The 13,630-nt window shown below is 52.6% G+C and overlaps 6 protein-coding genes across 6 annotated transcripts; 3 read left to right on the top strand and 3 right to left on the bottom strand.

Annotated features, from left to right (window-relative positions):
* Positions 1 to 74: 74 nt before the first annotated feature.
* On the top strand, positions 75 to 1,214 carry Z519_00118 (uncharacterized protein; the record flags this gene model as incomplete). Its single annotated transcript, XM_016757877.1, has 1 exon — positions 75 to 1,214. One exon carries the CDS (start codon positions 75 to 77, stop codon positions 1,212 to 1,214), a length of 1,140 nt encoding a protein of 379 aa, XP_016625126.1.
* Positions 1,215 to 1,491: 277 nt separating this feature from the next.
* Z519_00117 (uncharacterized protein) lies at positions 1,492 to 2,301 on the bottom strand (the record flags this gene model as incomplete). Its single annotated transcript, XM_016757876.1, has 1 exon — positions 1,492 to 2,301. The coding sequence occupies one exon, from the start codon at positions 2,299 to 2,301 to the stop codon at positions 1,492 to 1,494; it is 810 nt and encodes a 269-aa protein (XP_016625125.1).
* A 2,114-nt stretch (positions 2,302 to 4,415) lies between these two features.
* Positions 4,416 to 5,743, bottom strand: Z519_00116 (uncharacterized protein; the record flags this gene model as incomplete). Its single annotated transcript, XM_016757875.1, has 2 exons — positions 4,416 to 4,800; positions 4,857 to 5,743. 2 exons carry the CDS (start codon positions 5,741 to 5,743, stop codon positions 4,416 to 4,418), a joined length of 1,272 nt encoding a protein of 423 aa, XP_016625124.1.
* Positions 5,744 to 6,836: 1,093 nt separating this feature from the next.
* Z519_00115 (uncharacterized protein) lies at positions 6,837 to 8,111 on the top strand (the record flags this gene model as incomplete). Its single annotated transcript, XM_016757874.1, has 1 exon — positions 6,837 to 8,111. One exon carries the CDS (start codon positions 6,837 to 6,839, stop codon positions 8,109 to 8,111), a length of 1,275 nt encoding a protein of 424 aa, XP_016625123.1.
* Positions 8,112 to 9,978: 1,867 nt separating this feature from the next.
* On the top strand, positions 9,979 to 10,767 carry Z519_00114 (uncharacterized protein; the record flags this gene model as incomplete). Its single annotated transcript, XM_016757873.1, has 1 exon — positions 9,979 to 10,767. The coding sequence occupies one exon, from the start codon at positions 9,979 to 9,981 to the stop codon at positions 10,765 to 10,767; it is 789 nt and encodes a 262-aa protein (XP_016625122.1).
* A 1,152-nt stretch (positions 10,768 to 11,919) lies between these two features.
* Z519_00113 (uncharacterized protein) lies at positions 11,920 to 13,158 on the bottom strand (the record flags this gene model as incomplete). Its single annotated transcript, XM_016757872.1, has 1 exon — positions 11,920 to 13,158. The coding sequence occupies one exon, from the start codon at positions 13,156 to 13,158 to the stop codon at positions 11,920 to 11,922; it is 1,239 nt and encodes a 412-aa protein (XP_016625121.1).
* Positions 13,159 to 13,630: the final 472 nt, after the last annotated feature.

Here is a 13,630-nt window from a genome sequence, read left to right as displayed (position 1 = left end):
TTTCCTTCAAAATACCTCATACTCGTAAGTTTTATCTTCATCGAGCTTGCCCAACCGCACCCAATTATTCCACCATGGATAAACCACCCACCATGTCATCCACCGACAAAGCAAACCTTCCCAAATTCCTCCAGGCCATGGAATCCATCTATGGCCCATTGCCCAAAGCACCCGACCAGAATATCTCCAAGTGGGTACCTCCGCCGGCCGCGGAGGGCCATCGAGGCCGCTATCTCTGGACCGATGGGTTTGCCGTCGTCAACTTCCTGACCCTTTATCAGCTCACCAACGAGAGCCGCTACCTCACGTTTGCCAAGAACCTCATCACCACTGTCCATAACATTCTAGGGTACACCCGCAACGGCAAATCGCGCCTCCCTGGCGCAACAGACTCCCACCCCCTCGACGGCGGTCTGCGAATCGGCAAACACGACGAATCCGGTCCAGACGGCGACGGGCAGTACTTCCACTACCTCACCGTGTGGATGTTTGCTCTGAACCGCACGAGCCTGGTGAGTGGGGAGAGATGGTACAATGACCAAGCCATATCCATGGCCAAGGCCATCCTGCCTCACTTCATGTCGAACATGGAATCAATCCGACCGCGCATGTTCTGGAAAGTCAGCATGGATCTCTCGCGTCCACTCGTCATGTCCGAGGGTAACCTCGACCCGGTCGATGGCTACGTCACCTACAAGCTCCTCCAGTCCACGAATGCGGACGACCCGGAAATTCTGAGCGAAGAGGTCTCGCTCTTCAAGAAGATCGTCGACAAGAAGCTCAGAGACTACGCCTCCACAGACACATTGGACCTGGGCATGACGCTGTGGACGGCGCACTGGTTCACGCCCGAGGAGGAGTGGGCAACCCACCTGACGTGCCGGGCGATCGGCTGCGTCAAGATGCTGTTGGAGAACGACTACTTCGACCAGCCATCGCGACGGCGCCTCGCGTTCCGCGAATTTGGCACCGCGCTCGGCGTCAAGGCCGCGCTCTCTAGCAAGACCGACGAGGGCGGACTGTGCCGCGAGGATGAGCTCGTCGACGCCGAGTTTCGAGAACTCCCCGACTTGATCTGTAGGACGTGGGAAGAGGCCGGGCTGGTGCCCGTGCCGACCAAGAAGATGCAAGGGCGCATGGCCGAGTTGATGCCCATCACGGCCGTCATGTACGCGACGGCGCTGATTCCCGGGTTGATGAATAAACAGCCATGAGCTTATCGAGTGGGTGGTTGCTGATGAGCTTTGGGAAATTGTATGTCTAGGTTGGGGGAATTGTTAATACTAATGCGGAGTCCATTGACACTATGATATGTTCAGACATCAGACTACCGACGATCGTTCAAGCAAGAAGTCAATAGCAAAAAAAGCCATGCCGAATACTCACTCGATCCCAGACGCCGCGAACTCAAGGGCCATCCCTCTGCCTCTTTGCCCAACCCAACAGAAGGGAATTCAACGTCCTTGCACTCCTCTCCTGCGCAAAATCACGTCACAAATGCATCGCCCTCACCACTCCATACCCGCCGAGAACAGAGATGGCAACTTGCACACAAATCTTGCTCATCCAGAGCTTCAACCCCAAGCTGATCCTCCAGTTGACAACCTTCTCCATCTTGCCTCGGTCGTTCGTTCTCGGAACGCCGGCCTCTGGCTCCTTCTTGCCCAAGAACTCGCACAGCGCCACCCAGCCCATGCCGGGTTCCCAAAGCAAGACATCCTTGCCTTTTTCCTGACATAGCTTCACCACCCACGCATTGTGCTTGTCGTACACCTCTTTACTCCAGAAGTTGGCGGCGCCAAACTTCTCCTTGCAGAACCGTTGCCATTCAAGCTCGCATTGATAGTGCCAGTAATCGGGAATGCTCCAGAAGCAAGCGACTCGATATTTCCAGCTCATAAACGGGGCGATGGTGGATTTCATGCTGGCTTCCCAGTCGTCCGCGCCACCCTTGCGGATGTTTAGCACCACTTTGGCATCAGGGTACATCTCTATGAGGTCTTCAATGAAAAGATGGCCGGGGAAATCTGCTGTGGCAGCGCACCCGGCGAAGAGTTTGAACAGGATGGCCTGGCGCCTTTGGGCGTCTTTTTCGCGGAGGGCGTCGTAGAGGAGGCGCATGTTCGCGGGTGAAGAAAGGCAGCGGTTCATGTGCATGGTTGGTCCGACATTGAGGAGGGTTTTATTTTCGAGCATTTCTTTCAAGGTGGTAGTTGCGCAGCGAGGAAGACCAGCACCAATGACTTGTATGGGCCCGTTGAAGGTAGTAGGGATTTGAGGCTTGGGTGCTGGAGGTGCCATAGTGTTTGATATTCGGGGTGGACAGCTGTAGCGAGAGCCTGCCTTGCTGGAGACACAGCCTTGTCGTACCTTGTAGATGGAAATGAGATGACGAGGGTTGATCAGGTTTTCTCTTCTTCTGTTCCAGAGCTCATAAGCCCGTTAAAATGTTCGGGAGGATAAACTGAGACAACTCGACAGAAGAGCGTATTTATAGCTAACCACACATGGGTTTCAGCTCACCTTTTCGTCAGCCTCATGGGATGAAAGAGCCCGTCCTTCCTTTCCTCGCTGTTGAACCCCTTGCCGCGAGGCTGGCAAACCACATGCAAGGAGGAATGTATTGGCAACTCCGGAAGAGCTCCCCACTGATTAGAGGTATTGCAAACCCTGCTTCAGCAAGGAGGAGAGGAGACTGAGAGTGGAAGGAAGACGGAATGGCTCCCTGACGCTGGTTCTTTTGCATCCCCCGAACGCCATCGTCAGCCGCTCAAATGGATTGCAGATGCTGTTGATTTTCAGCCAGTGCTCGGTGCTCCGCAATGATTCAGACTCCTGTGTCAATGGAGTGCTAGCATATTGACGAGGACGAACCTGCCGTGAGCCCCGTAGAGACGGGGAAGAACCATTCGACCTCAGGCAGCCACGAGGTCACTACAACTGCGAACAGAAGCCCGAAAAGAGAAGAATTTGTGCTCTTCTAACCTCAACTATAGCGAAATGACCCTTACCCTGCGTTGTGTGAGGACCCATGGTCCATGTAGCCATCAGAACCCGGCTCTGTTGGGATACAGCGAGATTGAAGATTGACCCTCTGAGGTTTGAACCGTTAGGAATCCCCATGTTGCAGTGGATATGAGTCGAATAAGTCTAGTCAACATTTTCATTTTCAGCTCATCCAATCTATTGGTACGGGATTCTTGGCTGCTCCTTGCATTGACCGCTTGTCGGGGAACTAGAGGACTTTCTGAAGAAGGTCACATTATCCCTAACAGGCTAGGTCAGACTTGGGGCAACATGTGCTGAGAGTGCCCAAAGCGAAACAGGCGCGTGTGAGGCTGAAACATGTGATGGAATGACCTGTCCCGATCGAAATGCAATGGCTGGTATCTCGTACTCTAGCAAGTACCATAGAGTTGGGGTAGTTGTATTCAGTCCTCCTTGTTCGCTGACCCCTCTGCCTCATCCTAGACTATTCGTACCATGATCTGGATTCAAGCTTATTTCTCTTGTCCTGAACCTTCTCTACCCGTGACGTAGGAAAAGACCTTAACATTAGAGGATGATAGAAACTTTCGCTTCGTGTGGAAATCAACGCCAGGGCAAGGGAAGCCTGGTTGTCAACCGTTGGCTGTCCCAATCTCGCATGGAAAGGGCGTCGACTAGCAAACAGGCGGCCAGGGGACGATTCGACGGGTGCGCCTTGGAGACCCAGAAAGAGCAATTTAGTTTGAAAAAGGGTCAACAAGGTAGTTGAGACCTGCTAAAAGTGGTCGTTTGCTGGCTTCAAGCGAGTCAAGAGGGAACAAGGGAACAAGGGGTGGAAGTGGCTCGTCGGATATCGGTCCCGCGGTCTACAGTACCTACGGCGACCCGCCGAGCCTTGGCTCGCCAGGCTAAGGGGGAGTTGTCAAGGCTGTGTAAATGTCAAGATGGGTTGGTAGAGACTTGTAGAGGCGCAATGATCAAATCTAATTTCCTCTATGTATCCAGCGGTACATACATACCACAAGGCTTGCCTCGGGCCATTAAACAATATTGACGGCGTTTGCCCTGTACTCCATACCTAGCTAGGTAACCACTGGGCGCGGTGTACCCAGTACCTATCTAGGTACCCGATATATTCGAAATATCTCCAAGGGGAAGGTCTCGACCACCAGAATTCAGGAACAACTCTTTTGGTCATCAAGTGCTTCTTGTTCCATCCTTGTGATGAGTTGTAGCTAGGTGGCTGCCGCCGCTGTGGCCCGCTGTGAGCCATGTTTTTCGCCCTTGGGAAGCTGTGGATACTCAACGCCAGCCAATGTTCTTTCATCCCTTGTCCCAAAGCGTCCAAACAGCCACATAATAGTGGGTTGTGATCGTCGCCCTTGCTCTGTCCAACGCCGCTGCCCGGTCAAATACAACCCCCGAACTTACTTCAGCCTCCAAAACATGCCAAGGAACTTGACCACCACATTAACCACCAATGCAACCGCCGCCAACACCACATAAATCTGGCCGATCTCCATCCAGTTGTTGAGCGTCATCTCTGTCTCAATAAAGCCATCATCGGTCACCCCGTGCTTGAGATCGGTAGATTCCGTGTCCGAAGGAAACCGACCAGTGTTGTACCATTGCTCCAGCATCTCGTCTTTCTCTCGCCAGCGCTCGATCAACCAATGCTCAAACTCCTTAGCATCGGAAAGAGGAATCGACGACATCGCAAACCGACGCCAATACATGTTGACACTCTTTGGTGGGCGACCCTGTAAATACGTGGACCGAATCGTGAAGATGTCTGGGGCGAATCCTCCCTTTCTGTGACCCTGTTAGCTTCTATACCCCGACACAGGCAGGAACAGTGGTGCACTGACGGTGTGCCCTCATAAGCAATTGTGCAGTCATAGACCCAATCGACGGTACCCTGCAGTTCCTGAAGACAAAAAAGAAGACCGGTGCTCCGAGGCAGAAGTAGGTGCTTCATGTCCTGGATGCCTTGCTTTTCAGCCCACTTGGCACTTCCCTGCCTCATATTTTGCGAGAGATTGGTGCCCTCGGGAAAAATCAACAGCCACATGGGATCCAGTCCATCCGAGCCAGACATGGGACCGCTGTGACGGGTCTTGAGCTTTTCGAGTCGATGTTTCAGGCGAGGTTTGTCCGAAATCCACTTGCGCGCCATAAAAATGAATCCGTAAAACATCATGCCAGGACCTAAGACAGGCACGTACTTCAGCGACTCTTTCAGGATGATGAAGATGTGCCCATGCATCCTACTGGTGTAGGCAATCCACCAGAGATACAGCCATTCGGTGTACACTTGATGGTTGGCAATATACACCAGACGTTCAGGAAATGCGGTCTCAAGCCTCCCGGCCGGCGATTTGCGGAACTGCCCTCGTAGGTCTTTATCCCAACTCACGCGCACTTTTGTGGGGGAGAACCACCGTGTCCCTGCGATTCCCATAATAGCAAATGATTGTTTTGTCAACGCCATGTATGCATAATAGTAGTCTTTGTTCAGCCAATAAAGCGGCGCACCAAGGAACTGAGTGACATTAATGCAGACTGCACCACAGTTGAACCAGGTCAGCAGCAGAAGCGCACGAAGCACTTGGTTCAGGACATTGTATTTGACTTCGCCTGCTGGATGTGGCTTCTCACTCGCAGGGCTGCCGCCATTGCCCAGGTCAAGGCTCGACTCGGTCGTGAGCGAGGATTGGGGGTTGCGCTTTCGGAGGGAATGATCTTCGGTCGCCATAGTTCGCCTGTGGACAGGTATTTGGAGACGTGAAGTCTGTGTTACGACTATACTGCAATGACTGTCATTGAAGTGTTCGTCAGCACTAAGCAAAGCGAACGTGGACAGCAGGCAACAAAGGCGCCATCGACCCTGGCAATGGGCAAGCGATAGAGGTACCCAAGAATGATCTCAAGAAATGTCTAAATTCATCGAGGGAGCGGAAGGCGAAGGTTGGATAACAAAGGATTCAGAGGAAATTTTGTGACTCCTGTGACTCTTGTGGCTTTCGGGTCAAACAACAATCCAGTCCATGCCAATAGGCAGACGTTCAATTGGCGCTGATGCCTCTGTACCTAGTGGTTGCGGATATGCAGGTCTGAATTAGGCGGCAGTGAAGGTGAGGCTGGTGGTGATGCCCTCAGCCCCCAGCATATTAGTAAGTGCAGCCGGGTTGCCCCAGCTCCCAGGATGCCCAAGATGCCCAAGATCCAACAAGCCCACAAGGCGGTGGGAGAGACTGCCGCCTATTTCCGAGCCTAGCGAAGCCCAGCAACCCAATACCTGTCCAATCGCACGCCTACTTGGTCAGTAAGCTGGGGGACCAGCGGCGACTGGTCACGGTCGGTGCTAATCGGCAGTATCTTGGCACGTGATGATGTTTCGAGTGTCACGTGTCAGGCGCAAGGGTCCATGTTCAGACACCAAACGATCCTGACGGATTGACAGATTGCCATCCTCCCTCAATTTGGTACCTCGTATTGGGACCACATTCATTGTCGTACCTTCATCGTCTTTCTGGTCAATGCCAAAGTAGGCGAAGGCCCTGAGGGTCAAATTGATGCCATTTCCTTCTTTTTGGTAGATGCTTACAGCATTCATCTTCTCCAATACTCTATCTCGTGCCGACCGAGACCATCCATGGCACTATCAGACCACCTAGCCTTCGCTTTCAGCGCATCATCTGACCACGCAATCTTGAATACAAATAGACCATATCATGGCGACAATGGCCTCTCTCAGAAGCAGACTTGGTATTCCAACAACTGCACGTCTCCTGGCCAGAACCAGAATTGTTGCCATCTCGCGTTTCAACGCGCCATGTCGATTAGAGATGGCCTTGAATCCCATATTTTCATCACCAGGGCGCGCCCTCGCCTCTTCCTCGAGCCCTTCAAAAGCACACAGCCACTCACTGATCAATCTCCCATCGAAGAGAACATTTCGTCTCAAGGAGACCCCTGCCAGGGAACTTCTTTGTCTTGAGTGGTCTCAACCACCCAGGAATTTTTTGCTAGTCAAAAAGGATCACTCAGACGCAACAACAGATGCTCTTCTCGATTTTATCAGGCATGTCTCATCGACGTATCCCAATGTGAACATCGTGGTCGAGCCCCGTGTCTCGGCCGGAATTGGGGACGAGCTCCTCGGACGCCACTTTACACTGCCGGAAACCGATCACTCACACTTGCAATATCAAGACAAAGTAGATCTTGTCGTTACCTTCGGCGGTGACGGAACCATATTACACGCAGCATCCCTGTTCGCCACCTCCTCCCACGTGCCGCCCATCCTTTCATTCAGCATGGGTACTCTCGGGTTTCTGAGCGAATGGAGGTTTTCCGAATACAAGCGGGCCATCCGCGAAGTATATATGTCAGGTGCTGCTTCTGAACGACACGCCGTCATTGAGAATGAATCTTGCAACGACTTCGACTGTTCAAACGATTACACAGGCTGGTCATCTGTCCGTGGTAAATCGATGGGGCCAGAAAGGGGCGCAAGAGTCTTGGTTCGACAACGTCTGAAAGTGGGCGTCTTCGATGCAGACGGCAACCGCCTCAGCAGTAATGGAGGCGTCTCAGACGATATGTATGCGATGAACGAGGTCATAATACACAGAGGTCAAAATCCTCACCTCGCCATCGTCAATGTTTATGTCGGCGGCCGATTTCTCACTGAAGCAGTTGCTGATGGCATGATTGTTTCCACGCCTACTGGAAGCACAGCATACAGTCTCAGCAGTGGCGGAAGTATCGTTCACCCCCTTGTTCCTTCTTTGTTGTTGACGCCAATCTGTCCCCGGAGCTTGAGTTTTCGGCCTCTTGTTCTGCCAGCCACTACCCCAATCACCTTAAAACTAAGTGACAAGAACAGAGGCCGGGAGGTCGACGTCAGTATCGATGGCATGAGGCGCACACAAGGCATCGGCGTCGGCACAGAGGTCCGAGTGTCTGCTGAGGAGATAACAACCGACTCAGGAGCCTTCACTGGCGGCATTCCCTGCATAATGCGAACAATCAGTGCAGGTGCCGATAAGGACGATGGCTGGGTGGGCGGACTGAACTGCCTGTTGAAGTTCAACTATCCTTTTGGCGAGGAGAAGTGAACGCAACTAGCAAGACAATGGCTCTGGCTGTCCCGCCCTGGTCGATTATTGTCTGAGTCTAACCATTCAGCTTCGTGCTGGGATTGAGATACCACGAGGCTGTAATCGATGGCGTAGGGCCAATGACCCGGCCCCTACTCCTTGATGCCTCAACTTTCCAGAACATAGAGATCCGTGCCTAGGGATGAACCAGGATAGCGAATGCGAGCTAAACAAGGACTGGATCAAATTGCTGGCGCGGGTTGCTGCAATGGCTTCAAGCTACACTCTACAAGGACATTTCCGCACAGATGGCAGACCGACCTATGCGGGTGGTGGGAACTCAACAGGAGCTTGACCATCCAAGCTTGCACCTCAATAGGGTTCCCTGAGCAGTTGTCCCTGTGACAATGAGAGCCCTGCTCGGCCAGCATCGGAATGACTAGTTCTCTCAGATTCAACTTTTCAACGATGACTTATTTCAAGGAAAATGCCATGAAGCCACTGAGGCCGCATTATTTCTCAATTTAGCTCCTCCAAAAGCTCGATTGCGTCGAGGAGTATATGATATATTCATGGAGCCTTGATTACGTCCTGGCATGCAGTCAGCCAAAGACATCATGACGCTAGCAACATCAAGTGAACATTGCCACCACCTTAGGTCAGTCGATAGGGATGACAACATCAATAGGAGATACCTGTGTCCTGTTGAGGGCTTCACACAGGGCTCCTTTTCAGTATCGAAGAAAATGGGTTGAACCTCCTCGACCGGCTTTAACCAAAACCAAGTCTTAAAAGACAAAGAGGCAGAACACCGGTAACCAAGAAGCACGAGTAGTCAACGGGAGATGAGGAACGAGGTCGAAGGAATCAAGAGTTGGGACCGCGCCAGGCAAGTATTCAGCTTTGTCGGATCTCCAGGCAAAACCAAAATTGAAGTGTAACTGGCACAGCAAAAGTTTCGAATTTTTTTTTTATCTTGCGGCAAAGATTGAAACAAAAGCCTTTTTGGAACGTTGCCCGCGCCGATTCATTTCCTTGAATATTTATGCGCTTCGGATGTCGCATTAGAATTGTCTCTCAGCGCTACCACAACATGACCTTCGCTCCGAACCGAACAAGATCGACTTGGCGCAATTTTCTTCTCTGCAACACTGGTCGACAGCCTCTGTGATTTGAGTGCCTCGCAGGCGGCTTAAGCCACTCCCCATACAGACCTCTATCCAGCGCACCGTTCAAGAAACTGAAAGCCACGAGAAACCTTCTCGGACATTGAATGTCAAGCGAAAATGGCACCCAGCTAGCTCAGTCACAGCTCTCGAAATCTCTTGATCTTAATGCACTAGGTGTCGTCGCTCTCAGTCCAAGACCCCTCTCTGAGGTCATGCCGAATCCTCCGCCGCAACAACCGTTCCTAGATTACTCTATCGGCTACATCCCGACCGCAGATGTCGCATTCGTTAACTAGGCAACCCAACTACAACCCACAAATGGACAACTTTCTGCTCACTCCTTCCACATGCTCTCCGAGACCAAGTTACATCTAGTGCTCTTCTAAATGGAATCATATCCGAGCACGTTGAGCGGTGTCGACGTCCCTCTGCTTGTGAACTAAGCTGCTAATCAAACTGGGTAAGACAATATAGGAAGGCAACCGAGATACTTTAGCCACTCGCCATAGTGGATAGCACACAATGTATCTGGGATGTTATTGGAGTTGTGGCTTCGCCTCGACCCGGGCGTCGACATGAATGATATCATTGGCCGCATTTATCTGCCCACTGGAATGAGGATGCCACCAGCCAACACAATCAACATGTGGCAACTGTGATTCAGGGAATGTATCCGGGCCCCGCCGTTCAACTTTGGCCGGCAGCGCCCCACTGCAATGGAAGTCGACCAGATTTCCAAGAGGACATGCGAACAGATGTTGCTTAACACTTGTATGACTGTCGACCTTCCGAACAATCGCCTTCTCAAACCAGTTGTCGCCAGCGACAAAAAATTTTTGTTTTCGATCATCGGATCCATCGATAGCGGACTACCACTCAATTATTTCTGGAGCGGATTACCTACTCCCTTTCCAATTCCTTCCCACCATCGGCTGTTCGTCCCCGAACTCTACAACCGCATGCAGACTTTGGCGCTCAGACGCGGCCTTGGAAACGGTCCGCACGACTATCATCTAGTCCCTGTGGACCTTTGCCCTCCTTGCTGGCATAAAGGCGCAGCGAGAGATGCGATCGTCTTGGACGTCAACAACAAGACGCACGACGAATGGATCGAAGAGAAGTTCGGGGAATACCCAGGGGTGACAAGATCTGGCGTACGGCGCACAGGCACGTTGAGGGACGGTCGTTTAAGCGGCTACCAGCCACAGGCTCAACCTCAACCCCAACCTCCTCCGTCACTGTCCCCAGTCAATCAGCCTCAGCCTGCAATAGCTATGGCGGCATTGCTGGCTCAGCGAGCCCCGCATGCACCAATGCCAGCGATAGACCCGCGTTTTGAGGGCCCTGTGGTCGCCGCGTTCGGGTCGACGCCTATATCGCCTGTGCATTTCACCAATGCTGAGGGTAGCTTCTCTTGTTATGTGGAGGCTGCTCATCGGCGTGAATATGAGGAGGCGGCGGTATCCCCGTCTCATACTGATGGATCTGATGACGAACCTCACTAGGGCGACCATCTCAGCTAAAGCGGTCTCGGTGATGAAAATGCGTTCCTTGAGGTATGATTGAGGATGAGAGAAGAACAGACGAGGGTATAGGGTGCCAAATACAGGTTGTATTGGTGGAGCGTTCATGACGGGTCTCCTCGTGTTTGTATGATTATATGGCTAGGAAGGGGGAGAAGGAGGCAATTCCTTAGAGAGATGGGATGTGTTAGAATTAACTAGGTTTTCTTCCACAAACTTCAGTTTCCCTATTGCAAACGTGGTCTTCTCGATTAATAGTAGATACGCGGCTGACCACGAAGGCAGCGCAATAGCGATAGTCCGGTCTTAACGCGTTGGAAGCTTGACAGTTTAGCAATTCGCAAACACTATTACGTCCATGGCCTTTTGCAAACACTCGATCGTAGATATATCAGATCCCGGGAAACGAATTGGTAAAAGCGGACGTTCATTTCATTCAGACGCTCGGATACCTTGTCTTTGATGCCAAGAACAATCCCTGAAATGCCAGCCTTGTCTCGACACGTGGGCATTTGAGGATCGGCGTCTGCTCTACCGCGACCTTGCGCAACCTCGTACCTTCGCCGTCACTGGCCCGTACCCTCTACGCCCTGCCAAAGTGATCTTGGTTACATCTGCAACGACATGGACAACACCACGGCAATATTCCGGATGACACATACCCTGCAACAGCCGGACAGATGTGTTATCTGGAAACACCCAGACAATCCAGTCATCATCGGCCCGTGCGAGACGGCGGGGAAGATAGACACCAGGGCCTTCGACGTCACGAACGGAGGGCAACCTGAAAGGGCTTTGGTCGCGGCGCACTCGACACGTCTCTTGGCTTCCCACAGAGCTCTCAGAGGAATGAACCGGGCGCGGCGGACGTCGAGGGTTGAGTCAGGAGGGACGCCTGATTGCTGACCTTGTTATTCATCAAGCATCGCGCCTCAGACACAACTTGAAAGCTCAGCTGATTCTCCATCGAACCCGTTTTCAAGAAAAAGACAGTGCACAAGGAACTCGTGTCCAGGGGGTGGAACAGAATCATATATATCATCAAACAAACATATAAACATTTCTGACAAGTCATTTCACCTCGTGGTCTCCATTCAGCAGTTTGAAGTGTTTTCTGCGCTTTGCTGTCGGGAATTATTCTAGGAAGATCAACTCCCCATCGTTGTTGCTTATGCGCTCGTCGAGGCGGATCCAATCCCTGTTCCATCTCCCGTCGCCCGTGCCCAGTTCCGCTTCCAATACCTTGCCGTTCTCAATCAGCCTGACGTTCCGGGCGCTGGCACCGAAGTTCCCTCCTCGATGCCACGCAAAATGTCCGTGCGAGTTGGTCAGGCAGTTGTTCAGCGAAATGGACGAGAGCTTGTGTTCGCCGTGGACGTTGGTGCAGGAGGCGATGAGGTCGTAGTCTCGATCCAGCGTGATACTGTGCGTAGAGGCAGAGAAGTTGCCGCGCATCGGAGCAGGGCCGTGGCCTTGATGTTGCTGTTTTTGATGTTGGTGCATCCCGTACGCAGCAGCCCCGCCCACACCCACGCCCACGCCCGCGGCGGCTAAGCCGTATTTCTTCTTTTTCTTGGTCTCGTCGTCCGAAGAACTGCTGCTCGAAGAGGAAGACGAGCTGGAAGAAGAGTTCCGCCGGAGCCCGGCAGGGCGTTGAAGTTTCTGCTTCTTTTCCTTCTTGTGCTTTTTGAGAGCGTCCTCGGCCAAGGAGCCGGCTATAGCGCCACCCACAGCACCGAGAAAGCCATGGTTCACTTTGTGGCCACCGTAGGCACCTAACGCGCCTCCAGCTACAGCGCCCATGAGCCCGCGGTCTTGGGAGGTTTGGTCGTTGGGGTCAAAAGGCGCTCCGGGTTGCGGAGGGTAAGTTCCACCCATGTGCGATGGTGGAGGCCCTGGTGGTGGTGTGAAGGTGTCATACTGGCTCTGGGCAGGGGGTGGGTGAGGCGAGTAGGCACGTTGAGCTTGATCGCCATAACTATAATCAGGGGTATGAGTGGGATAATTGGGTTGATGATAGGAATGGTCGGGTGGAGGGGAGGTATATTGATTTGCGTGATGGGAATACTGGTCAATTGGGGCTTGATGACCTCCTTGATGGCCGTAGGGCTGCTGGTAGTCCTGTGGCGGCGGAGACGCGTAGTCGTATGGTCTGTTCTGGTCATAGTCATGCGCTCTGTGCTGGTCATAGCCCTGGTTGTAGGACTGGTCACCGTAGCCATGAGGGGGAGGGGGACCAGATGGAGGTTGCCATTGCTGATGGCCTTGCTGATAGCCTTGCTGATAGCCTTGCTCATAGCCTTGCTCGCCAGTGTTCCCGTACCCGTGCTGCTCAGGGGGATATTGACTGCCGTAGTAATCTTGACTGGACATTGTGTTCAGATCGGAGATTCTCCGGTGGGTAGAAATGCAGCAGCCGTCAACTCTTTGATCTCTTTTGAGGTTGTTGATGCCTCGAAGCTGATGGAAATCAATCCCAGGACGTCTATGCGCTTGAGGACTCGGACGCTTTATAGACGATCGGGTCGGGGACAGAGCACGATACAAACTCGTCGAGGTATGGAGAAGGCATCCTTGTTTTTGATGGCAGCCGAAGGCGGCTGGTGGCCTGATGGAGAAAATATTGTGGCTGGAAACATCAACACAGCCACACCAAGTGATAGAACTACAACCGGCCATTGGTTGATTGTAGACAACGGCCACCGGCACCGCCACACAGCCACAACTAAGCACAAGCTAGAGGGCGACGGACTGCGAGCTTGAAGAAGCTAAGATTGAGGGAGATTGCCCATACCAGAGGTTCACGAGACGCCTACCATGATGGAGCTCGTCGGCGTATTCGTAT

The sequence above is a fragment of the Cladophialophora bantiana genome (assembly GCF_000835475.1).
Source record: "Cladophialophora bantiana CBS 173.52 unplaced genomic scaffold supercont1.1, whole genome shotgun sequence".
Classification (NCBI taxonomy): domain Eukaryota; kingdom Fungi; phylum Ascomycota; class Eurotiomycetes; order Chaetothyriales; family Herpotrichiellaceae; genus Cladophialophora; species Cladophialophora bantiana.
This window is presented reverse-complemented; position numbering and strand designations above follow the sequence as displayed.